This window comes from Phalacrocorax aristotelis, chromosome 20 (assembly GCF_949628215.1).
Source record: "Phalacrocorax aristotelis chromosome 20, bGulAri2.1, whole genome shotgun sequence".
NCBI lineage: Eukaryota > Metazoa > Chordata > Aves > Suliformes > Phalacrocoracidae > Phalacrocorax > Phalacrocorax aristotelis.
The window spans coordinates 5,630,603-5,653,796 of record NC_134295.1 but is presented as its reverse complement, the minus strand read 5'-3'; the positions used below and the strand labels follow the sequence as shown (position 1 = coordinate 5,653,796).

The following is a 23,194-nucleotide window of genomic DNA, read 5'->3' as shown; positions in this document are numbered from 1 at the left end:
AGTGTAAAACCATCACCCCTTGTCCTATCACTACATGCCCTTGCAAAAAGTCCCTCTCCAGCTTTCCTGTAGGCCCCTTCAGGTACTGGAAGGCTGCTCTAAGGTGCCCCTGCAGCCTGCTCTTCTCCAGGCTGAACAACCCCAGCTCTCAGCCTGTCCTCATAGAAGAGGTGCTCCAGCCCTTGGATCGTCTTCATGGCCTCCTCTGGACTCGCTCCAACAGGTCCATGTCCTTCCTATCGTGGGGGCCCCAGGGCTGGACACGGCACTGCAGGGGGGTCTCACGAGAGCAGAGCAGAGGGAGAGAATCCCCTCCGTCGCCCTGCTGCCCACGCTGCTGGGGATACAGCCCAGGATACAGCTGGCTTCTGGGCTGCGAGCGCACATTGTCAGCTCGTGTTGAGCTTCTCATCAACCACTGCCCCCAAGTCATGCTCCTCAGAGCTGCTCTCAATCCATTCTCTGCCCAGCCTGTGTTTGTGCTTGGGATTGCCCTGACCCGTGTGCAGGGCCCTGCACTTGGCCTTGTTGAACTTCATGAGGTTTGCATGGACAAACTGCCTCTCAAGCTTGTCATGGTCCCTCCCGATGGCATCCCTCCCCTCCAGTGTGTCGACCGCGCCACACAGCTCGGTGTTGTTGGCAAACTCGCTGAGGGTGCGCTCAGTCCCACTGTCAGTGTCGGCGACAAAGACGTTGAACAGCGCCGGTCCCAGTCCCGGCCCCTGAGGAACGCCCTCCTCACAGGTCTCCACTTGGGCATCGAGCCATTGACTGCAACTCTTTGAGTGTGACTGTCCAGCCAATTCCTTATCCACCAAGTGGTCCATCCGTCAAATCCCTGTTTAACCAGTTTAGGGACAAGGATGTTGTGCGGGGCGGTGTCAAAGGCTTTGTACAAGTCTGGGTAGATGACGTCAGTTGCTCTTCCCTTATCCACCAACGCTGTAACCCTGTTGTAGAAGGCCACCAAATATCGAAGGGATGTCTTGGGGTAGCGGGGCTTGCTCTTTCCCACTCTATCCCAGGGACCCCTGAGCTGGACGGGGCAGGGCTTGGGAGCTTGGGGTCGCATGCCGTGGGTCAGTACTGAGGCACTCTCTGTCTTTCAAGATGGTCTTGTTTAAGTCAGGCGATCCCGTTTGGCACAGGGCCTGCTGCCAAGGTTGCCCTGAGCCTTCCTTGCTGCCAGGGTGTGGGGAGGTAGGGGCTGAGTGGGACCCTGCTGCGCCCTGTGGGACTCTCCAGCCGTGTGGCCTCATCTCATGCCCTCTTCTTTTGCCTTGTTTGCCTTTGTTTTTCATGTGATATTACTTTTTGCACTGAGAACAGGCAGGGCAAAGCCTGCCGACAGCTCCCCCATCCCGCATTGCTGCTTGGCATCACCACGAATCTCCCGTCCCGTCACTCTGTGGGGCTGGTGGGCGCCCCTGCTGCTTCCTGGGGACTGGGACCCTCTGGGGACCCACATTGTCACCCTGTCCTCATGGTGTTCAGAGCTCTCAGCATCCGGCCAGGGCGCCCTCGGCTGAGCCGCAGGACAGAAATAAACATTAAATCCTGACAATCCAATGAACCAAAACTACAGCGACAGAATAAGCTGCTAATTGCTAGTGCCTGGCAGAGGCCTGTTACGGGACATCTGTGGGGTTTATATAATGTGTTAAAGCCTTTTGGGAGTAGGCAGGGCAGGGGGCCACCCTCCTAAAATAGGGGGGCTTGGGCAAACCTCACCTCCCTCCCTGCACTGCCTCCGGGGGGGACGAGGAGGCGCAGGGGTCCCAGCCGGGGGGGACACGTGTTGGGGTTCAGTTGCCGCTGCCAGCTGCAGCTATACCCATCCCAATCATCCACACTGCTTTTATTTGAATAACACTATTCTCCCCCCAAAAAGCAGTGTGTTTTGTTTCAGTTGTGTGGATGCTCCTACCTCCCTGCCCCAGCGGGACGTTGGAGCTGCATGAACGGCCCCGTCCCGCACTAACCCGTGAATAAGCAGCCTCTGTTCCCCTGCGCGGGTGCAGGATCCGTCCGGCAGTCCTGGCACCGGCAGCGATTCCTCTGTCTCTTCCCCTCATTTCAAAGTCATTTGAGTTTCTGCATGAGAAACACTGACCGAGAGCTGCCTTTGTCTTCTTTTGACAGATGAACGGGACAGAGTCCAAAAGAAAACCTTCACTAAATGGGTCAATAAACACTTGATGAAGGTAAGAGTCACATATTTTATTATAAAGCTGGTTAGATGACCATCTGTCTGTCTGTTCTGGCTCAGGACTGGCAGATAAATGCCTTTTTAAATTTTATATTTTTTGGGGGGGGGGGGGGGGGGGAATTTCTGCATAGGATTTGGGTGTTCATACACATCTGTACTCAGAGCAGAGACAGTGGAAATGTGCCGGTGCCTTTGGAGGGCACTGTAACATCATCACGCAGCCCTTTTTATTACATTTGCCTCCTCAGCACCCAGACCTTGCTTTAACACAAGGCTTGTGCATCCTCCCGCTTGGGGCTGGGGTGAGGGGGGGGATCCCAGCATGGGGTGCTCCCCCCTCGTGCCCCCCACCAGGGCAAAGGGGCGTTTTTGTCTTTCAAGGCATGCTCCTGCGTGGAGAGGAACCCCCAAAGTATGTGAAGGGGGATGCTTGCAGCCGTAGGTAGCTAAGGAGAATTAACATGGCACCGCAAGGTGCCTCCTGCTTTGCTTGGTTAATGCCAGGTTTTTTTTAATTAATTCTTAATTTGAAAAAAGAAAAAAAAAAGAGAAAAAATTTGTTTGGGTGTGAGGTGTCACAGCTGTGTTTTCTTGCCAGCTTTGCAAACCTCTGTGTCAAACTTTTGGCTACTTTCTAAATCTTACAAAGGAGGGAAAAAAGAAAAATCTTGAGGCTGCTGTGGGAAAACACCTGGGGCTTCCCAGCCAAGTCAAAGTCTGGGCGTCTGGGGGGAAGAGCAGGTACAGAGGGTGCACGTGTCAGCCTGCTCACAGCCGCGCTGCCCCACAGAAGCCTCCTCTGCTCTCAGACGGAAGCTAGATGTCGTGTTTTGGGAGATGCCGTAAGGTAGTGTAAGCAATTAAACCGCCGCTTCGGGCCGGAGCTGCCCTTTCTGCAGAGGTCTGAGCGTAACGTTACGGGATTGCCTGCGGTGCCGATGGTTTAACAGTTTGATTTCGTGCGTAAAAGTGGCAGCAGCTTCTGCCAGGCCATCTGGGAAACGGAAGGCTGCTTTCCTTAGCGATAATTCTGGAATAACCATTTTAAATGCGCGTGGCTTGGAGGGAGGCGTCTGCTTGCGGGTGCCGCTGCCTTCCTCCCACGCTCTCGCAAACAGCGGCAGAGCGCAGGAGGCGCGCGGTTCTGACGGCTTTTCCTCCCCGGCTCTCCGCAGGTGCGCAAGCACATCAACGACCTCTACGAAGACTTGCGAGATGGCCACAACCTCATCTCCCTCCTGGAGGTGCTGTCGGGAGTGAAGCTGGTAAGTCCCTACGGCTGGGCAGCGACACTGCTGCCCCCACGAGCACCCCGCTCCGTCCGCCCCCGGCTCCCCTCCACTCCCAGCCATCAGCTGTTGTTTCTTATGCCATGGTTTTGTTTTCAAATGTCTGTCGTTGATTCTTTTATTATTATTACTATGTTATTAATTTATTATTATTTATTATTTTTATTATTTTTATTTTTATTTTATTTATTTTCACTCAAACCCGTGTTCCCCAGGCTGGTCTCTTGGATGCGACCAAACTGTGTGATTAAAGCCACTGGCTTCCAGTGCCCTGAGTAGAGCCCTCTTTTTGTGACGGCTTACACGCCTTCCTCTTCCAGATTTGGCTCTATATTTAAAATAACAGATAATAGTGGCTCTGAGTGAAGCTGCCTCTGCGAGAGCATGCCCAGCAGTTTAGCTCAGATTTGGCAGGGGGCATGTTCCGCGCTCCTGCGCCGTGCTCGGCTCCTCACGAGCTGGATTTGTAGCAGTTGGTGGCGTGCAAACCTCTTCCTGCATCTTGAGCATCGTAGAGTCCTCCTTCCTCCTCCTCGTTCTCAGACTGACACGTTCCCTCAGCTCTGGGAAGATCCTGATTCCTGCAACAGGGTAGCACAGCAGGAATTATTTTAGTTTTCCCCTAAATAGGATCTGGGCGAAGATCTAACTCCCTCTGTTACCCTCCTGAGATGCCAAATCAGTTTTTGTGGGGGCTGAAAAATTGGATCAAGCTATTCGTGATCCAGACAGCTTCCTTCTCTTCACTTTGGCTTTCAAAGCCAGGGGGAGATTTCCGTGCTCGAGCCCGGGGTGTGCCGGAGATCCAGCTGCCTTCCTTTTATTTTCCCTTTTACCTGGGTGTTGCGTTTTGGTTTCCATTCTGTCTCCCTGTTGTGTTACCCTCCCATCGCCGCTGTCCCTCCCGTCCTCATTAGCAAATAGAGCCGCCAGCTCAGAGGAGCCTTCGCCTGGTGAAAGCGCCGGCCTGGTGCCGTGCAAGCAGTGAAGAGTGTGAGGAGGAAGATGATGATGATGAAGAAGTAGGTTGAGTTGGCCCCAGCCCCAGCATATCCCTGGCAGACACTGGAGTGCCATCAGATAGTCCACTGCAGCCCAGCATCGGCTCTGATTTCCCCCTCTTTTCAGTTTTAGCTGAGTCTTTTGATAAAACCCACGCAGCTCGCCCAGGGTGGTCGCCCCGAGCGAGGGTCTGCGGAGGGGAAGCCGACGCCACGGTCCTCGTTACCAGGCTGTGTTCACATTAACTGGATTATCTGCGTGTGCATTGCAGTGTCGGCCCGCAGGCAGGGCACGCCACCCACCTGATGTGACAGCATGTGTCCCCACCACAGGGCGCGAGGGGACAGGGACAGGGATGGGTCGTGCACGCTGCTTCTGGCCGGGCCCCCTCGGTGGGGCTGCGGTGACGGCTGCTCACCTTGCACTGCATGGACAGGCTCTGGGCACGGGCACCTTCTCGTGGGGCCGGTGCCACCGTGGGGTCTGGGGTGCGACCGACCACCTCGTGCATGTGAGTGGAGGTGGGAGTGAGCACAGCCCGTCCCCAGCTGAGGGTTACCCCGAAGGGGCCGGACCCCAAAACCTTGCTCAGGTGCAAGAGAAGATGTGTTTTCCAGCCCCTTTGCTCTGGGCGACGAGACCCTTGTGCATGGTGTCACCTCCCTCCTGCAGCAGCACAGGAGGGGCTGGGGCTGTAGCACCTTCCCGCTGGGCTCCAGCCCCCTGCAGCCCTGGAGATGTTCTCTTGCAGGGACAGCTCTTCCCTTCAGGCTGGGGAAGGAAGGTGACTCAGAGGACTTGGGGTGTCCTAGCAGTTCAGAGCATCCTGGTGATACCTCATATTGAGTCTGGGATCAGGATCTGGGCATTGATTCTCTCCTTCCTGCTGATTCAAAGCAGACCCAGCATCCCATACCCTTCCCCTGTCCACAGCTCAGCCGCTGGGTACCTCAAAAAATCCCCCACCTGCAGCAGCAGTGACGAGCACAGCCCAGGGCATCTCATTTCTCCCCTCCCCAAGGGTTCAGAGATGGTACCTGGAGCCGCAGCCCCTGCCCACCTGCGGGAGGAGCCGGGCTGGGTCTGCGGGGCTGATGCCGAGGTCGGGGTTTCTCTGCCATCAGTGGGGACCCGCGGCCGGTCCCTGCCTGGGGCCTCGTGTCCTGCTGCGGAGCAGACCTGCTCTGCTTCCACCTGGACAGGTTGGACTCTGCACCCATTTGGGTAAATCTCTCTTTGCTAAGCTTGCCTGGCTGACCCTGGGATGGGTGAGATCCCCTCCTGGGATCTGGAGGCTGAGCCAACCCTGCCTGCTGCTGGCTGTGAAGCAGTGCCAGGCTCCGAGCCTGGATGCAGACCCCTGGGTCTTGTAGCACCCAGAGGAGGTCGAGATCTCAGGGCCTTCCCACCCCTGTGCCCCACCATGGGCTTTTTGCCCTGTTTCAGCAGAATCGTGCATAGCAACGACTTTATTTGCCTCCAGAGCAGGAAGGTAGAGCAGGGGGTGTGGAGTGCACGGGGCTGGGGGTCACACCAGCACGCTGAGTGTGGGGGCTCGCTGTGGGCGGCTCCCAGGGGCATGTGGGGGGGTGGGATGTGCATGTTGGGTGCTGCTGTCCCGGCCCAGCCAGCGTGACCTGAAGCTGCTGCCTCTCTCTTGCAGCCGCGTGAGAAGGGACGGATGCGTTTCCACCGGCTGCAGAATGTGCAGATCGCCCTGGATTTCCTGAAGCAGCGACAGGTAAGGACTGATTTAGGCTCATCCAGAAGCAGAGTTGGGGGATTTGCGGTTCTTTGTCCTGGTTGGGGCTTGGGAAGGGTGTTGAGAAGCAGCGTCAGCCTGTGCTGGGGTGGGCCCGTCCCTGTGGTGCTGGTTGAGGATGGCCATAGGGGGACTTTCCCCCGTAGGCATCGTGTGCTCTCAGAACTGCCCACGCAGCACAAAAACTAGTAACAAAATGAAGGGTCAGGCTTCAGTTCTGGGAAGGGGTTTGCAAATGTCACAGATAGTCTCTTCTGCACCCCGAAAGCCTCACCTGGGGGTCCCCCCCAGATCCCAGTGGTGGGGATGGGCGGCTGCGGCATGTCTGTGCCTTCCCACTGTGCAGGCTCCTTCTCTCGAGCTTTTGGGAGGTGCTGGCCCTGCAGTGCTTGTGCAGCTGGCAGAGGCGAGGCAACCTCCACACCCTGGGGGCAGATCCCGCCCGGAGCAGTGGGAGCAGTGGGATGCATCCGGAGACTTGTTGGCTCTGCGGGTGAAACCCCCGCAGCCCTGGGGCTGGGTGTCCTGTTCCTCCTGTTGGGTCAGGTCTCCCTGCTGTGATGCTCCTCAGATACGCCAAGATGATGATAAATTGTACCAGTTCATGCTGAAGCAGAGATTTTTCTCTCTCTGCTGGCCTGAGGGCGCTGAATAAATTTGAGCACGTGCCCTGCTCCAGGGAGGGTGAGCCGCTTCCAGCCCCTCCCCTCCTCTCCTCCTCCCCAGCCCCTTGATAGAGATATTTTGCCGGCGGCTCTTGGGAGCTTGTTTCTCTGCGTAGATGAAACAGCTTTTTCCCTTTGAAGCACGACGGCCTGGTGACAGTGGCCTTGCTGGAACATCTTACCCCAGATGCTCCTGCGAGAGATTGTGGGGTCCCGTTGCGTCCTGGGGAGCGGGGACACCGCTGTGGGGAGCCCACCAGGGGAGAAGAGCCCGAAGCATGTAGCAGCTCCGGGGAAGGTGGCTGCAAGGAGAGCAAGGGCAGCAGCCGGGCAGCACCGCTCTGGTCTGCATCTGCTGGAAGCACCGAGGCTGATGCTCCCGGTGCTGCAGGCATCTCCATGGGGTTCGGGGACTGCACATGCCTTTAAACCACCCCTAGAGCAAAGCAACTGGGAGGGAGCAGCTCTGGGACTGCGTGGGGTGAGAGTCTGCCAGGACAGGGCTTTCAGTGGGTGCTGGGGAAGGACCCTCAGTGAGGGCAGTGCTGGCGCTTCTGCCTTTGTTAGGGCTGATCGATTAGCAGCCTGGTTTTCAACCCAGGAGGGAGTTAATAAAGCTCGGCCATCCTCTTTTAACCATGCTTTGTGGTCTGTAGCTATTAAATTATGCACTAGTGCTTAGGGCTTTGGGGACAAGGCACTTCTCCATGTGAGCTGAAATAAAGCCGTTAAGTGCTGGGAAAGCACTTCTAGATAGAGAGAGTGCAGGAGATGTGAAAAATCCTTCCTTCCCCCTTCCCAAGCAGGAGAACGGGCTGACCTCGCTGCCTCTTCGGGAGGCGCTGGCGTCTTGCGTGTCGGAGCGCTGGGGGTGGCCCTGGGGACAGCGTGGTCAGGGACGCGTTCCCCCATGCTCTCGGCGGCTGAGGCTGATGGGGGAGCTTTGACCCTGTTGCTTCTCTTTCAGGTGAAACTGGTGAACATTCGCAATGATGACATTACAGATGGCAACCCCAAGCTCACCCTGGGGCTCATATGGACGATCATCCTCCACTTCCAGGTAGGTCATGAGAGCTTCTTGCTGAAGGGCACGGGGAGGACGGCGGGAGCACGCTGTCTCCCCAGGGCGCTGGCATCCGTCTCCGCGTGCGTGCGTTTCGTGGCGATGCCAGCACACATATCGGTCTGGAGGATCAACACACGTTGCAGTGTCATGGAGACCGGTGTCGGAGAGTAGCAACGCCCTTTTCTCATCATTTACATAATGAAATCATTAATGATGGGTTGTGTGCAGTGGCCTCCTGGTTGGCACCAGGGTTGCTGGCGGTAGCTGTTTGCTCAGCTGAGTCTCTGGAGGAGAAGAGCAAATTCAGAAGGGGCCGCGGGGAGGGCACAGGCTGAGCTCATGCCTGCACGGGGCTGTTATCCCGAGGTGCTCCTGGCCCTTTGGGTGGTCGGCACAGCCATGGGATCTTTCACTGGGATGGAAAATGTCAGCTGTGTGGCAGTGGTTCAGGACAGGGACGGAAGAAGCTCTGGGAGCCAGCTGGGGTGCTGGGGAACATACCTAGGACCGTTTCCAGCAGTTGTGTGCTACAGATGCTCTTGCAAAACAGGGTCATGGGTCTTAATGGCCGCAAATTATCCGGTTGTAGCTTTGGTGCCCTCAGGGATGACATGTGGCCCCTAATGCCACCACTGCATTGGCGTGTGGGGCTTGCTTAGCGATGCTGCTGCCAGCAGCTCATTAGTGATGTGGCATTAGCTCTGGGGCTGTCACCGCTGCGGGACCGAGCCCCTGGGAGCGGCTGCATCCCAGCTCCCTGCCGTATTCCTGCTGGCATCTCTCAGACAAGACTAGCACTGGCTTTGAGACCTCAGAAGGAAGCTTTTCATTTTTGGAGGATGAGTGGGCAGTGCCCTGGGGAGCTGCTGCCGTGCGTGGGCCACCCGTGTGCCCTGTGCCAGCGCGGCCAGGCTGGCTCTGTGCGCTGGGCGAGCCCCTCCTGAGCTGTATTTCTCAGGAAGAGGCTTTTGCAGGGAACACGGGGATAAACTGGGTGTAAGGCTGCTGACGAGGCGCTCTGCCAGTGTTTTGGCCCTGGGAGGCAGCCGGGGTCGAGCAGGGTCTGGATGCTGATGAGTCACCGTCGTCTCTGGTGGGGCCCTGGCTGGTGGCATCATGTCCCCGCTGTCCTCAGGGTGGCCCTGCCCTGGTGCATGCTCTGCTGCAGGGGTCCAGAGGGGATGGCAGAGCCCGAGCAGGAGCTCCTGGGTCCCCTCCGCACCCACCTGGGAGGGGACACTGCGACCCAGCCGTGGGGGGACTGGGTGGGTGACAGGGGGCCCCCAGGGGAGCTGGGCTGGTGCTGGCGAGTTGGCGCGTCCTCTCCCCGCCTGCGCTAACGGGATTTTTTCTGGGGTTGTAGCTCCATTGTGAACCTCTTAATCTCCTGTGTCCCAGTGCCGCTGCCTGGGGACAGGCGGCTGGGAGAGCCCTGGGGAGGGGTTCGGTGTGGGCTAGTGCCTCCCGCTCCCTGCTTTCTGTCTCGTCCCTGCTTTTGACATGTGTTACCCTTCTCCAGTCCCTCTGAGCGAGTGAGAGGGGTCAGCATGCTGCGTGCTCCTCAAACCCCTGCCCTCGGCAGCGTTCGGGGCAGGAGCTACAGGAGAGAGGCAGGGCGTGGGGCTGGGCTGGGACAGGAGCATCGGTGCTGTTGTAGCCTGTTGGGACCCTGTGACTGCAGCTCCCTGAAGCGATGCCGGCTCCTCGGGGCACCTTGGGTTGCCCCTCTGTGCTCAGAGCCGGGTGAGCCTGGCAGGAGGGTGGGCACACGAGCCAGTCTCTTGGGGCTCTTGGCATTAAGAATTAAGGAGCAGACCTCCGGAATTGGAGAGAAACACCCCTGTGGGAGCCGTTGGCGTGCATGCTCTGACTCCTCCCTGCTTTTTTTTCCCCCCATTTCTCTCCCACCCCTTCCTTTATGCTACCTTTGCCAACCTTCTCGGGGTTTTGTGCTTTTTACCCCCCCCAATCCTTTCCCCAGCCTCTCCAGCTCCCCCTCCCCGCTCCGCTGCCTGATTCCTGCTCCCTGTTTGTGTTGGCGAGGGCCGTGCTCCAATTACCTCATATTTGGAGAGAAGGACGCCGCAGCCAATCCCCGCTCCCTCTGCTTTTAGGTCAAGTGATTTCTGAACTGCAGTGAGATGCTTTGAATTTGTCTTCTTGCAGCGCCCAGGCTGTAAGATGGCTGTCTGGAGCGGCGGCGGCAGCGGCAGGGTTGGTGGGAGGGAGCGGCGGCGAGGGGCAGTCCGCGGCACGGCGTACGGTGTGCGTTTGATCCGATGAAGCCTGGCTCAGGATTTATTCGGGAGCTGGCGACTTGCTTAGCTGCGTTACTGCCGGCACCGAGGAGGAGGAGATGGGGAATTCTCTGGGCTGCGTTAAGGAGCAGAAGGAAAAAGCTGCAGGGAAGGCACCGCTGTCTCCCAAAAAAAGGGTCCGCTTTAAACGGAGGCGGAGGGGGAAGAGGAGAGCGATGCCAGAGGCAGCCCCTCAGGAGGAGCCCCCGGCCCTGGAGGTGGCTGAGGATGAGGAGGCACCGAAGTTGAAGGCAGTCCCCCGGCAGGAGGGAGGAGAGGAGCCCACCGGGAGCCAGCATCGCGGCGGGGACCCCAACCCGGCATCTCTGCACCCCGGGCTCATCGTGCAGGTGAAGGAGCGGTTTCAGGGGGAGGTGCAGAAAGCTCTCCTGGTGCTGGAGCCGCGGCAGCAGGGTGCAGCGGGGGCTTCCCCGGAGGAAGGCACCACTGTCATCGCCCGCTTGCTGGAGAACCCGGCTGAGAAGGACTGCGAGAAAGCCGTGAGCCGGCTGGTTGAGCTGCAGAGGAGCGGTGCGGGCAGCCGCCGGGCCGTGCTGCTGCCCCTGCGTGAGGGTACCGATGGCCGTGCGGAGAGGCTCCTGTCCCTGGCGAGCGCCGTGTCTGGAGAGGAGCCCGCAAAGAGCCCGGAGGTGGTGGCCGGTAGCGCCCTGGATGCCTGGGGAAGAGGAGGTACCAACGATCCCAGTTCCAGCGCCCTGTGGACCTGCTCCTCCACAGCAGAGCCAGGCACTGTTTCGGAGCTGTCTACGCCGTCCCCCATGGTGGACCAGCTAGAAAACCCCAGCGTGGGGAGAACCTCAGGGTTGCCATTGTCTCAGGCCAGGGAGGGAGATGGGCATGGACTGCCAGCCTCCCGCAGCCCGTCCTCCTTCAGCGGGCGCAGCGGCGGTGCGGCCCGGAGCTCCTCGGGGTACGGCAGCGACCCGGCGTGCCGGCCGGCCAAGGGCGCCGGAGCTGGTGGGACTGCGGCGTCTTCCTCTGAAGGTGGCCGCAGGCTCACTGCGGAGGGCTGGGCTCGGAGGGGGAGCTCGGGGACAGCCGGAGGAATGGTCAGTGTCTGTGTGTACTCTCGCCCCCTTTTTGGAGCAGGGTGGGGGGACCTGGTTCAGCGGACCTCAGATCCTGGTGGCCCCTGGGGATGGTCGTCTCAGCAAGGTGCAACCTCGTGCTGAGTGCGGGTGGGAGGACTCAGGCAGGAAGCTCCTGAAGCCTTTTCCCCTGAGAGCATCTCTGCCAGGAAAGCATCCCCTGGGGACCCGTCCTGTCCTCTGCTCCTGGCGTGGGTGGCCGGTGGGTGTGGCTGGCGGTCACGGGCTCTCGGTGCCGTGCGATTGCTGTCGTCGGCTGCGTGCGTGCTGTCGGCGGTGCCACACGTGCCCTCGGGGCTGGGTCGGGTGCGAGTTTGGGGTGTCCCCTTCCTGCTGCCCACACTCAGCTTCCAGGTGGGCAGCAGCGGGTGGATGTGGAGGCGAAGGGGCTCTGCCTGCTCTGAGGGGGCTCCAAGAGGAAAAGGAGGGGACGATGCTGTGTTTGGTTTTGGAGCTCCTTGTTGCTCTTTGGAGGTTGCTCTTTGGGGGTGACAGGGTGGGCTGAAGGCGCCTTTGGGTTTGGCCAAGCTCTGCAGGTCCCAGGATAAGCATGTGGTTGGAGGGGCAGGAAAGGGGCTGCGCTCCCCGATACCTTTGCTGGGTTGGGACCAGTGTCACAGCCTCCCTCCAGCCTTCAGCATCCTGCCACCAGTTGCTTGATGCACGAGGCTGATGTTGGGAGGGTTTGGAAGGGGCTGGCCCCAGGTCCTGCGAGTTTCTGCTCTCTCTTCTCTCCGGTGCCTCCCTAAATCTTTGTCCTGACACAGACATGTGAAGAAAGGAGGGTGGAGCTGGTGCCGCATCCTGCACCTCCGTAAGCGCGGCTCTGGGAGGGTCTCCTGGAAAGACACCCTCAGGGAAAGGCCCAGTGGTCAGATAACCCCGGTGCAGTGTGAATGATTAAAAATAAAGGATTTATCTGAGCTGGGTGCTGTGAGGAGCTCCCCGATGGGCAGCAGCGCTAGAGAGCCCAGACGGGGCGCAGCCGATGGGTGGGTTTGCAGAAGGTTTCATTCTGCTCTTAATTAAGAGCTGCTGGTTAATTAATAAGGGGGTGCTGGGCAGGTGGAGGTTTGTGGGTCCCTCCCTGCTCCTTGCAGGCGTGGAAGGTCCCATCCTGCTGCTCGCCCAGCATGTCACCCGGTCCATCCTGGCTCTGCCACCGGGTGCTGGGTCCTGGCATCCCTAAGGAAACCCATTCCCGGGGCTGGAGGAGTTAAAGGCAGCGCCGGCGGTGTGGCAGCGGCTGACAAAGAGCAGTTTTGTGTGTGATGAGAGTATCAGGCTCGGGAGAGGGAGGTGAGCTGCAGCATACCAATTACACCGTGCTGTGCTGTGCCTCGGCAGCATCCTCCCCGCCGGCGGGAGAGGCGGCTAATCCCGCTGGTCTCTGCCTCCTGCCTGCAAAGGGATGTCTGGCAGCTGGGACCCTTGCAATGCCAGCACCCAACCCGGTGTGTTTTTGCGGTGAATAAAGAACTGGGTGTTTTCAGGGCGGAGGGGGCTCAGAGAGGCGGCGGGTGGGGCTGGGTCCTGGCACACCTTCTCCCTGCAGTGCCGGGAGGAATCCAGCGAGCAAACAGCCCGGGTTGCCTTTCCACAGTCGCCCTGGAAAATACGCAAGGCTCACATCCTCCCCTTTGTCTGCCCCTTAATTAAGGGGAGGTAATTGTACTAATTGGGGAGCTGGGGGGGGGGGAATGGGCGAGGAGGAAGCCGTGCCAATCAGAAATATGCTGGCATGCAGAGACACGTGCGTTTTGTCACGTGCAAGTCTGGGATTCGCAGCCAGTCCTGTGCGTCTGTCTAAGAGGGGTCTGTGACTGTCGGTCTCTTTTGTTGGGGAAGTGGGTCACGGCACCCCTGCCACCAGCACCCCCTGCACCTGCTCCTCCAGGCTTGGCGAGGCAGAGGGGGGATGCGACAGCCTTCTCCCCATCCTTGCCTTTTTCTCCCTGGGATGGAGCTGGTGGTGCTGCTCCAAGCAGCTCCCCTGGCTGGAGGTCAAGGGGAGGCCTCTGCCCCACGCATCTTCTCAAACCACACCTCCGAGCGCTGTTCCCCACTCCTTAAGTTGTTTTGGGTTTTTTATTTTCTTTACAACATGATGCTCCAGGTGGAGCATCCCCTGCCACACCAGCAGCCCCAGCGAGGGATGGTGTCGGTGGTCACCTCTTGGGTGCTCCCTCGCCGCCCAGCCAGGGGTGCTTCTGGATGGGGCCGACTGTTGCTGCGTGAGCCCCGGCTGTCCGAGGGTGCTGGGCAGGAGTGGGCAGCGGGGTGGGTTTGTACAGGAGGGCACACAAGCGTTGCTGTCAGCACAGCGTGTTCGGGGTGCGAAGAGACCCACCTGAGCCCCCGTCTCGCCTGGGCATTGCGTTCCCGGTGAGCTGCACCCTCAGCCCTGGCTGGGGGGGATGGTGCCGGTGTGACTCGCCGGGGCGGGCTGTGGGCTGCCGGCTGTGCAGCGCTGCTCCCCGGTGTGCTCGGAGCACGTGTGGCAGCAGCCGCTCCCGAGAGCGGAGCCTGGGCAGAGGAGCAGCTCTGGTGAGCTCGGTGGTGGTAGGAAGCCGGGCTCCGGCGGTGGCGGCTCCTGTGGCAGCAGGGCTGTGCTGTGCAGCACGCACGGCCAAGCAGCACCTCGTGCCCCCGCGAAACGGGGTTGGCAAACGGCTGTGCCTCCCTCGCCTGCCTGGATCTCCAGCCTGCCCAAACCACGCCACACCTTGGCATGCCAGTGCTCTCCTGCTGGTCTGGTGGTCCCTTCCCACGTCTGTGGGGTCCCCTCCTCCCCACGGTGACCATGAGTTTCCTCCTGCCCTTCCTGGCAGCTGCCGGGTCTCGGCTAAGCTCATAGAAACTGGCCATGCTTGGTGGTCATTCTTCTTCCCTCATCACCCCATGGCTGCGCCGCTTCCTTACAGATCTCCGACATCTACATCAGCGGGGAGTCAGGGGATATGTCGGCCAAGGAGAAGCTGCTTCTGTGGACACAGAAGGTGACGGCGGGTTACATCGGGGTGAAGTGCACCAACTTCTCATCATGCTGGAGCGACGGGAAGATGTTCAACGCGCTCATCCACAGATACAGGTAGGTGGGAAGGAGCAGCGGAGAGGATGTTCTGGGTGGGCGGAAGGGCTGGGGACCTCAGAGCCAGCAGACGTGGTTGCGTGGTTGGTGATGGTCTGGAATGCTTGGAGATGTAGGTGAGGCTTGCAGGTAGCAATGGCTTTTTCACCTGGAAATCATCTCTTCTGCCAGGTAACTGGGGGTAGATGCTTGGAAGGAGCAGCAAATACATCAGGTTGCAAGAAAAAACATCTTGAATGAGGCTGGGGAGAGAGGCAAAAAAGCATAGCTTTTAAACTCTTGAGTATGGGAGGGCTGCAGTGTTTTGCGTGCTACTGCTGTCCATTCTGCTCTCCAGGAATAGCAGCACTTCCATCCACGCTTTCATCCAAGGATCTTGGAGCTCTCCTGAGCAGCAATTAAACCTCTTGCAGGTCCTTGAGAGACAGCACAGCACTGCACACCTTCCACTTGCTCAGCATAGGCAGCGAGTCAGAGCTGGGGCCGGCTTCTGCCCTGGCTGGTCAGGGGGACTTGGCACGGCTTTGAGTGCCTGAAAGAGAATAGCAAAGGCCCCGTGAGAAAGCATCTCCTGGTAACTGGAAATAGCACTGCCTTCCCGTGCTGCTCTGTGCTCCCTCGTGGCTGGGAGGAACGGGCAGCAAAGGACACGCAAAGCTCCCGCAGGCAGGGGCAGGCAGGAGATGGGGTGCGTGGTGGGGAGCAGACCTCACCGGGATGGTGTGGCTGCGGAGGCCGGGATCTTCCTGGCTCTGCCGTGCTCATTTGCGCTTCGTTTGTGCTGCGGCTTGCTGGCGTTGTTCTGTTATCACTGCTGGTGTTTGCTCGTGGCACAGGGCTGGCAGTGCCCGTGCCTTCTGCCTCCCGTCCTCTCTGCCATGGGCAAAGGGCTCTGCCCACGTCCTCCAGAGGGGTGTCACCACCCCGCTTTGGGGCTGTTTTGTTCACAGCTTTCCCGGGAGGGCTCACAGTCCCAGCCCAGCACGCTGGGTACAGAGCGGCACTGGAGAGGGCTGCTCCAAGGGGAGGTTTTCCTTCACAGGCTGAACATCCCCTTCCCAAAGGGGCTGAGCTGGGGGGGTGCTGCAGGCCAGGTCCCCTCGGAGAGCCACCAGCCTGGGATCCTCTGCCCTGGGCATCTTGTGCTGTTTGCCAACGTTGTGACCATGGTGCGTGTCTTGCAGGCCAGATCTGGTGGACATGGAGAGGGTGCAGATCCAGAGTAACCGGGAGAACCTGGAGCAGGCCTTCGAGATCGCCGAGCGGCTGGGGGTCACGCGGCTGCTGGATGCCGAAGGTGGGTGGCCAGGGGAAGCGGCTGGTGCGGGGAGATGACGACCTCTCCACCCGCTCCCATTCCTCACTGCCTTTCTGCTTCCCTCTGTCAGATGTGGACGTCCCCTCTCCGGATGAGAAATCTGTGATAACTTACGTGTCTTCAATCTACGATGCCTTTCCCAAAGTCCCTGAGGGAGGAGAAGGGATCAGTGCTATTGTAAGCATCGCTGTGGGTTGGGAGGCTGGGACAGCGATTTGAGAGGCAGCTGGTTGTTGTGGGAAGGGTTTGGAGGTTCCCCATCCTCTGTATCCATGCTGGATGGAAGGGGCTCGGGAAGGAAGGAGCCTTCCCCATTAACATGTCTGCCCTGAGAACTGCCGGTGTGGCTGTAGGGCTGCGGTGTTCTTCAGGCTCTGCTGGTTCTGCCATGGGTTTTGAGCTCTTGGGAAAGCTGAGCTGGCTTCCAGGGACCAGCTTGCAAGAAGGACCATCCTCCTGCTCCTCCTCCTCCCCTTCCTTCCTGTACCTGGGATGGCATCACAGCAGGGAGGCATAGGCGGATGATGCACCCTGTAGCTGTGACCATGGCACCCCGGTTCCCTCTGTGCTCTGCTCGGCTGGGCTGGGCTCTGCCTCTCCCCCACGGAGACCTGCCCGCCGGCAGAGCTCTGCAAGCGCTCTCTCGCCCTGCAGGAGGTGGATTCGAGGTGGCTGGAGTACCAGAGCCGTGTGGAGTCCCTCATCTCATGGATCAAGCAGCACACGATACTCATGTCAGAGAAATCCTTCCCCCAGAACCCTGTAGAGCTAAAGGTAGGTCCTGGACAAGGCCCATCCTCAGTGTCCCATGTGCTCAGTGCTGAGAGCTGGGTGGTGGCATTCCCCAGGGCGGTTTCTGATGAGCCTTTCTCATCCCAGGCACTTTATAACCAGTACATACACTTCAAAGAAACTGAAATCCCAGCAAAAGAGCAGGAAAAGGGAAGGATAGAGGAACTCTACAAACTGTTAGAGGTAAGTATCATCGTGGCTACCTGGAGGCTTGTAGGTGGGAGTGTTGTGCTTTTAGCAAGACTAAAGTGTGCTCAGTTTGGGTTTATTTTGGAATGGAGAAGTGGAAATAACCCTCAGGGTAAATGATGTAGCAAGCAGCACGCTGCAGGAGCGGAGGCAGAGCTGTTGCCTTATAGCCCCACTTCCCTTGCTGTAATCTCTCTCTAGCCAGCTTGAGGAGGTAGGAAATGCCATTCTGTTCGTGTTTTCCCCAGGTATGGATTGAATTTGGACGCATCAAGTTGCCCCAGGGCTACCACCCTAACGACGTGGAGGAGGAGTGGGGCAAGCTCATCATAGAGATGCTGGAGCGCGAGAAGCTCCTGCGGCCGGCGGTGGAGAGGTCGGTGCTCTGCCCGCGGCACGCGGAGTCCCCCGCGGGGACGTCCCCTGCTCCCCTGGCTGGAGGGACGGCCCAAAGCCTCTCTCTCATTCTCTCTCCCTCTGCCATCGCAGGCTAGAATTGCTGCTACAAATCGCTAACAAAATCCAGAATGGTGCTCTGAGCTGTGAAGAAAAACTCACTCTTGCGAAGAACACGCTGCAGGCTGTGAGTGGGGGGTGTTATTTTCCCCCTCCTAATTTTTTTCTTTTTTTTTTTTTTTGCTTTCCTGCCTCTTTTACGTCCATTTCTTCCCCTCTCTTCTGCGTGGGGTGGTGGGTTCCCCTGGACAGCTTTCCTTTCTCTTCTGGCGTTGAGCCTATCCCAGAGGGGCTGTAGGGGCGGTGGAGGATACCTGGCAATCTATGGCACGATGGCCTTAGGGGCAGGAAGGCAGGAGGATGGCCTTGCCCTGCAGAGGCTGCCTCCAGGGATGCAGCTAGTGATGCTGGACGTCTGCAGAGGTGCTGGCTTGGAGGAGAACTGCAGTTCTGGCAAAGCTTGCTGTATAGTGAGGCTTCAAAACCCAAAAATCTATTTTATTTGTCTAGAAGACTGGCGGAAGGGGCTCGGTTGCAGACTGTAGCTGCCTGGGTAGGGAACAGATTTCTGAAGAGGGGTGTTTTGTTCTGGGAGAAGTTGGTGTAAGGGTTGGGAGCTAAAAACAGTTAAACCCAAGCAAGAAATGAGATGCACGTTTAAGTGACTGTCCATGGGACTAACCACGGGAGCCCATATATCACTAGAAACTTTCAGTTCATCTGCAGGAGCTTTTCTAAAGGGGATGTCCTGGGCGTGGTGTGAGCGCTGAACTCGGGTTCTTCTGCTCACGTCAAGCTTGTGGATCAAAAGGTCTTTTCAGTCTCGGAGTTGATGCTGGGCTGCTATCGTGTTCTCTCTGTCCACGAGCCTGGGCTGAGGGGACCCAGCCCTCAGTCTCCTCTCTCTCGGTGCAGGACGCTGCTCACCTGGAGTCGGGCCAGCCGGTGCAGTACGAATCCGACGTGGTCGTGTATCTGCAGGAGTGCGAGGGGCTCATCCGCCAGCTACAGGTGGATGTGCAGATCCTTCGGGATGAGAATTACTACCAGCTCGAGGAGCTGGTGTTCAGGTGAGAGGGGCTGTGTCCAAGATGTTCTGCGGATGGAGAAACACGGTCAGGGGCTCTTGCACAAGGGCTCCTCTGCTCTGTTGTGTGGAAGGAAAGAGTGTGCATGCATCTTCTTAGCCGTGCCGTGCTTGTTCCTCTAGGATCATGCGGCTGCAAGATGAGCTGGTGACGCTGAGACTGGAATGCACCAACCTGTACAGGAAAGGCCACTTCTCCACCCTGGAGCTGGTGCCCACTTCCACACTGAGTACGACACACTTGAAGGGCGAGTCCCTGACAACGAAAGGGCTGCACACCTCCTCTGCCTCCTGGTTCCGGAAGCCCATGACCAGGACAGAGCTGGTGGCCATCTCCTCTTCCGAGGACGAAGGCAGCCTCCGGTTCGTGTACGAGCTGCTGGCCTGGGTGGAGGAAATGCAGGTGAGTGCTGCCTTGCCGGGCCAAATTACCTGCCTCTGCTCACTCTGATGTGGGAAGGTAGGAATCTGGTCTGGGCTCTTTTTCCTGCCTTTATCTGTGAATAATTGCTTTGATGGTTCAAAGTTTCTGGAGAGCACTGACGCTTTTGTCTTGAGTTGGGTTTTCTCTCTCATGATCCTGCTGATCAGCGGGTATCAGAGGATCCTTTCAAAGCTGGAAGCACATCTGTACTGATCTAGTCAGTCCTTTGGTCTTATGGGGGTGTGGAGCTTGGGTAGGCTGTCCCAGAAGTCATTCAGTGTTGGAGCAGTAGCTTAGGACCTTCCACCAGGACCGGCGTGGTGTTTGTTCCCTCTTGAGTGACCTCGGAGGCTTCCTTGCCCTTGTGTCCTTTTGAGATATGCTCCTACAGATGAGTGGGGCTGACTTGGACCTCTTGGCCTGTTTCAGATGAGACTGGAGCGGGCAGAGTGGGGGAGCGACCTGCCGAGTGTGGAAACCCAGCTGGAGACCCAGCGGCACATCCACACCAGCGTGGAGGACCTGGGCTCCAGTGTAAAGGAGGCGCGGATGTATGAGGTATGGTGGCACGGGCTGGGGGACACAGTGCATGGCACAATGTGTGCGGGAGGGCGAGGGCATCAGGATCGGCTCTTGTGGGTAGAGGTGTCTGGGGCAGAGGTGTTTTTTAAGGACGGAGCTTCTGAATTGACGCTGGGCCGGTGCAAGAGGCTGCTGCCCTGAGCCATCCTCTGTGCCTCCTTTTGCGCCTGCAAAACTGGGGAGAAAGATTTGGAGGTGCGGTTTCAAGTGATGCCGTCCTGTGTCGGGTAACAGGAGCATTTTTCATCCTTCAGGGTAAAATGTCTCAGAATTTCCGCGCTAGCTACATGGAGACGCTTGGCAAGCTGGAGACGCAGTACTGCAAGCTGATGGTGAGTGGGCTCCGAGTGGGTTTATAGCCCTGCCTGGGGAGCGTGGGGTCCATCCCTGCTGCCCTGCTCCTGAGCATCCCTGCTCCGAGGCCGGGGAGGGGGGAGGAGGGAAGAAACTGGTCGCCTTCAGAGCAGGGAAGAGGAATCACGCTTCGTTGTGTTCAGGAAACCTCGAGCTTCCGGCTGAGACACCTCCAGAGCTTGCACGGGTTTGTGTCTCGGGCCACGGCTGAGCTGATTTGGCTGAACGAGAAGGAGGAGGAGGAACTGGCCTACGACTGGAGCGACAACAACCCTAACATTGCAGCCAAGAAAAACTACTTCTCGGTGAGTGAGCCCGGGGTAGGGCTGGTGGGATGCGTGCTCTCTTGGTTGTGCTGCTGCTGCTTGTGATCCGCTGTGGGACCTTCAGCTACCAACAGACCTGAGGTCCCCAGAGGTTGGATGCTCCCTCCCAAGTCACTGAGTGTGTAGCTCGTGAGTGCAGCTGATGGAAGAGCTCTCCCTAGAGCAGAAAGTGCAAAAAGGTGTTTGTTCAGCCGAGTCTTTTTAGCACTATTTGGAGCTAAAGGCATCTTTAACTAGCTGGGGAAAAAAAAGTCTGACTGAAGAGGAAAGTTGATTCCTCTTTAAAGCAGTATAAATAAATTGCTGCCTTTCCACAATCACACTGTCTGGAACTGAAGAGATCCCCAGGCAGGTTTCCAGTATCTGTGTTACATCTGCCCGGTGTGTTTGGTGCCCAGGAAGCATCCTGATGGGAGTCAGCTGTGGTGCTCCCATAAGCCGTGCTGGTTTCCCTGAGATCCCCTGGTATTTACTGCAGCGCTTCCATGCTGCGCGTTGTGTTAGTTGGACACGTGGCCCGAGTGAGGCTGCTCCCTGTAGCCGAGATTTGGACTTTGCTTGTGTCCTTCACGCAGGAGCTGACAATGGAGCTGGAAGAGAAGCAGGACATCTTCCGCTCCCTCCAAGACACGGCAGAGATGCTGTCCCTGGAGAACCACCCGGCCAAGCAAACCGTAGAGGTGAGTGGGCATGTGGCGGAGCCCTGAGAATCGGCTGGCACCAAATCTTCTCACCAAATCACTCACAGGGCTGGGAAACTTGCTGTCCCACCCCAGGGTGCCCTTACGGGCAGCCAGGGCTGATAAAGTGGTTTGTGGTGGCAGAGGAACATCAGTGCAGTGATAGAGCTGTTTTATTGTGGGGAGTGCAATGAGAAGCTTGAGGCTGTTCCCAAATAATCCTCACCTCAAATTTAAGGCACAGATACGCTTGTACAGAGCATGAGCCTCTCCTGCAGTGAGGTGATGCAGGGAATGGCCTCAGCTCCCTTGGAGTTATCCAGGCTCCCAGGAAAACTGTAGTGGTGAAGCAAAAGGCTGCAGGGATGTGTTTCTCCTGGTTGTTTCTCTCTGGGGTGGGAGAAAGCAAACCTGTGCCTGCCGCAGCCCCCGACATCACTGGTCCAGGGTCTGCCGTCTCCTGCTCTTCATGCCTGTGTCCGAACCCTCCTGGTTACATCCAGATCTTACCCATTTATGTACATGCTGCCGGCTGTAGCTGTGTCCTTCCTGTGACCCTCCTGGCTGGTAAATGCTCGTTATTCATCGCCGTTTGGTGCGTGTGTTTCTCAGGCCTACAGTGCTGCCGTGCAGACCCAGTGGCAGTGGATTAAGCAGCTCTGCCTGTGCGTGGAACAGCATGTGAAGGAGAACGCTGCCTATTTCCAGGTACTTGGGAGGGGAACCCTAAATTTCCCTGCTCACCATCCACTGCATCCCGCTGCATGAGCTTCATACACTGCTGCTGCCGTTGGGGTAGAGGATTTGTGGTGCTCATGGGGGCTGCTTTCTCCTGAACCACCTCTCTCTCCTTAGCTGCTCTCTGGGGATGGCTCGCTAGGGCAAAAGGGGTCAACTTCCACATAGTTCTGGCCATCCACGTGGGATGCTCACTGCCTTGCAGCCCTAAGGCCAGAATAGCACGGGGAGCTGCTGGTTGAGGTGTTGGGGTGGTGCCTTGCCTGCAGCGTGCCGCTGACTGCTTGGGGGACTTGTGCAGGTTTCCACGACCCTCTTTGCCTTTGCAGTTCTTCAGCGACGCCCGGGAGTCGGAGACCTACCTGCGCAACCTGCAGGACTCCATCAAAAGGAAGTATTCTTGCGACCATAACACGAGCCTGACGCGGCTGGAGGACCTGCTGCAGGACTCCATGGTGGGTTCTCCGACATCACCGCCACCCTGGGCGGGCGATGGGTGGGCTTCTTGCTCCGGTCCAGCAGCGTTGCTTGGGTCACCTCTTGCTTCCCAGGGAAAACTGGGCTTGTTTTATTCCCGCAACGACGCGGATTCCTGTTACGTGGTTTGTTTCCCCGTCTCGGTCAATGTTCTGCTTTTTGTTGGAGCTGCTGCATGTGTTTGTACGTGGCCATGGGGCGCAGGCTCTGTGTGACCCCAGCTGCACCGCTGCGCAGATGTAACGCTGCCGATGGCAGCCGATCTCGGTCGTTACGACAGCCGATGGGTTGCTTTCGCTTGGAGGCACCGTCCAGCGTCTTTCTGTATCCTCGGGGTGAGGAGCAGGCGGTGTGTGCCGTCTGTGCAAACGCGTAGCTTGATGTGGGAGCTGGTTCTTCTCCATCAGTGCCCATCATGCCATCCTGGTCTGCATGGAGCCAGTCATGTTCCACCGTCGGAGGTGTTGCGCAGGGCCCATAGGATGCTCCCGTTTCTGCTTTTGAGCTGGTGCTTGCTAGGAGCGCGGTGGGATGCAGAGAAATGCGTGCTCTTTATCCAGACCAAATCCCATGTTAATCCATCGCGCTGTGCCGGTGGGGGGAGAGCCAGGGCAGCCGGACGGGGCACGGGGCTGGGGCTTGGGAGCTCGGCAGCGCTCGTCTCTGACCACGTGGCCTGGCTTAGCTGCGGCGTAGCAGAGAGCAGATGATGGGCAATCACGCTGTGATCTTCTTGTCTGAATTGGCCTGAAAAAAACAACCTAAAATAAACCCCCAAGGAGCAAAGCATCTGATGGTGTTTGAAACCAGGGATGGGGGAGGATTTGGGCTGTGGGTTGACCACTGAGCCACTGGTGGAAGTGGAAGGAGGTGACATCTGAGGGTGTGGAGGCAGGTGGCTGCTTTGGCTTTGCTCTTAGTGCACACCACTGATTTCCAGTGTGTCCCCAGTGAAGCTGAGATGCCGTTACTGGGTGTTCGTGATGGGTGCATCAGCTGCGCTAGGGCTCGTCGTCTTCTCTCCTGGAGGCTTGGGAGGTCCCATCCTCTCTGTCATAGTCTCGGGGTCATCCTGGTCTGTCCTCCAGCACTACCAGGGCATGGAGCAGCCAGCTTGGCTCGTGGGGTACATATTTGCGAGCCCTGCAACACCAGAAGCCTGGCAGGTGCCATCCGGGGTGGGAGAGGCTTGTCTGGGCAGCCAGAGAGTGGCCACGATCTCAGGACTGGGGCAGCTGCCCTGAGCTCAGCTATATTACTCTTTCTTACCTAATAAGT

The 23,194-nt window shown here is 58.2% G+C and overlaps 1 protein-coding gene across 24 annotated transcripts in view; it reads left to right on the top strand.

The window, feature by feature from the left end:
- MACF1 (microtubule actin crosslinking factor 1) overlaps positions 1 to 23,194 on the top strand; it is a 141,671-nt gene that overhangs the window by 29,166 nt on the left and 89,311 nt on the right. For all 24 annotated transcript variants that reach the window (XM_075115149.1, XM_075115151.1, XM_075115148.1 and 21 more), the window contains exons 2-20: positions 2,146 to 2,207; positions 3,388 to 3,477; positions 6,167 to 6,244; positions 7,898 to 7,990; positions 14,327 to 14,493; positions 15,678 to 15,790; positions 15,882 to 15,988; positions 16,466 to 16,585; positions 16,691 to 16,786; positions 17,041 to 17,168; positions 17,282 to 17,375; positions 18,164 to 18,318; positions 18,459 to 18,738; positions 19,189 to 19,317; positions 19,596 to 19,673; positions 19,839 to 20,000; positions 20,597 to 20,701; positions 21,314 to 21,409; positions 21,769 to 21,894. In XM_075115149.1, coding sequence (XP_074971250.1) covers positions 2,146 to 2,207; positions 3,388 to 3,477; positions 6,167 to 6,244; positions 7,898 to 7,990; positions 14,327 to 14,493; positions 15,678 to 15,790; positions 15,882 to 15,988; positions 16,466 to 16,585; positions 16,691 to 16,786; positions 17,041 to 17,168; positions 17,282 to 17,375; positions 18,164 to 18,318; positions 18,459 to 18,738; positions 19,189 to 19,317; positions 19,596 to 19,673; positions 19,839 to 20,000; positions 20,597 to 20,701; positions 21,314 to 21,409; positions 21,769 to 21,894 — 2,279 coding nt within the window. The remainder of the gene's footprint in view (positions 1 to 2,145; positions 2,208 to 3,387; positions 3,478 to 6,166; positions 6,245 to 7,897; positions 7,991 to 14,326; positions 14,494 to 15,677; positions 15,791 to 15,881; positions 15,989 to 16,465; positions 16,586 to 16,690; positions 16,787 to 17,040; positions 17,169 to 17,281; positions 17,376 to 18,163; positions 18,319 to 18,458; positions 18,739 to 19,188; positions 19,318 to 19,595; positions 19,674 to 19,838; positions 20,001 to 20,596; positions 20,702 to 21,313; positions 21,410 to 21,768; positions 21,895 to 23,194) is intronic.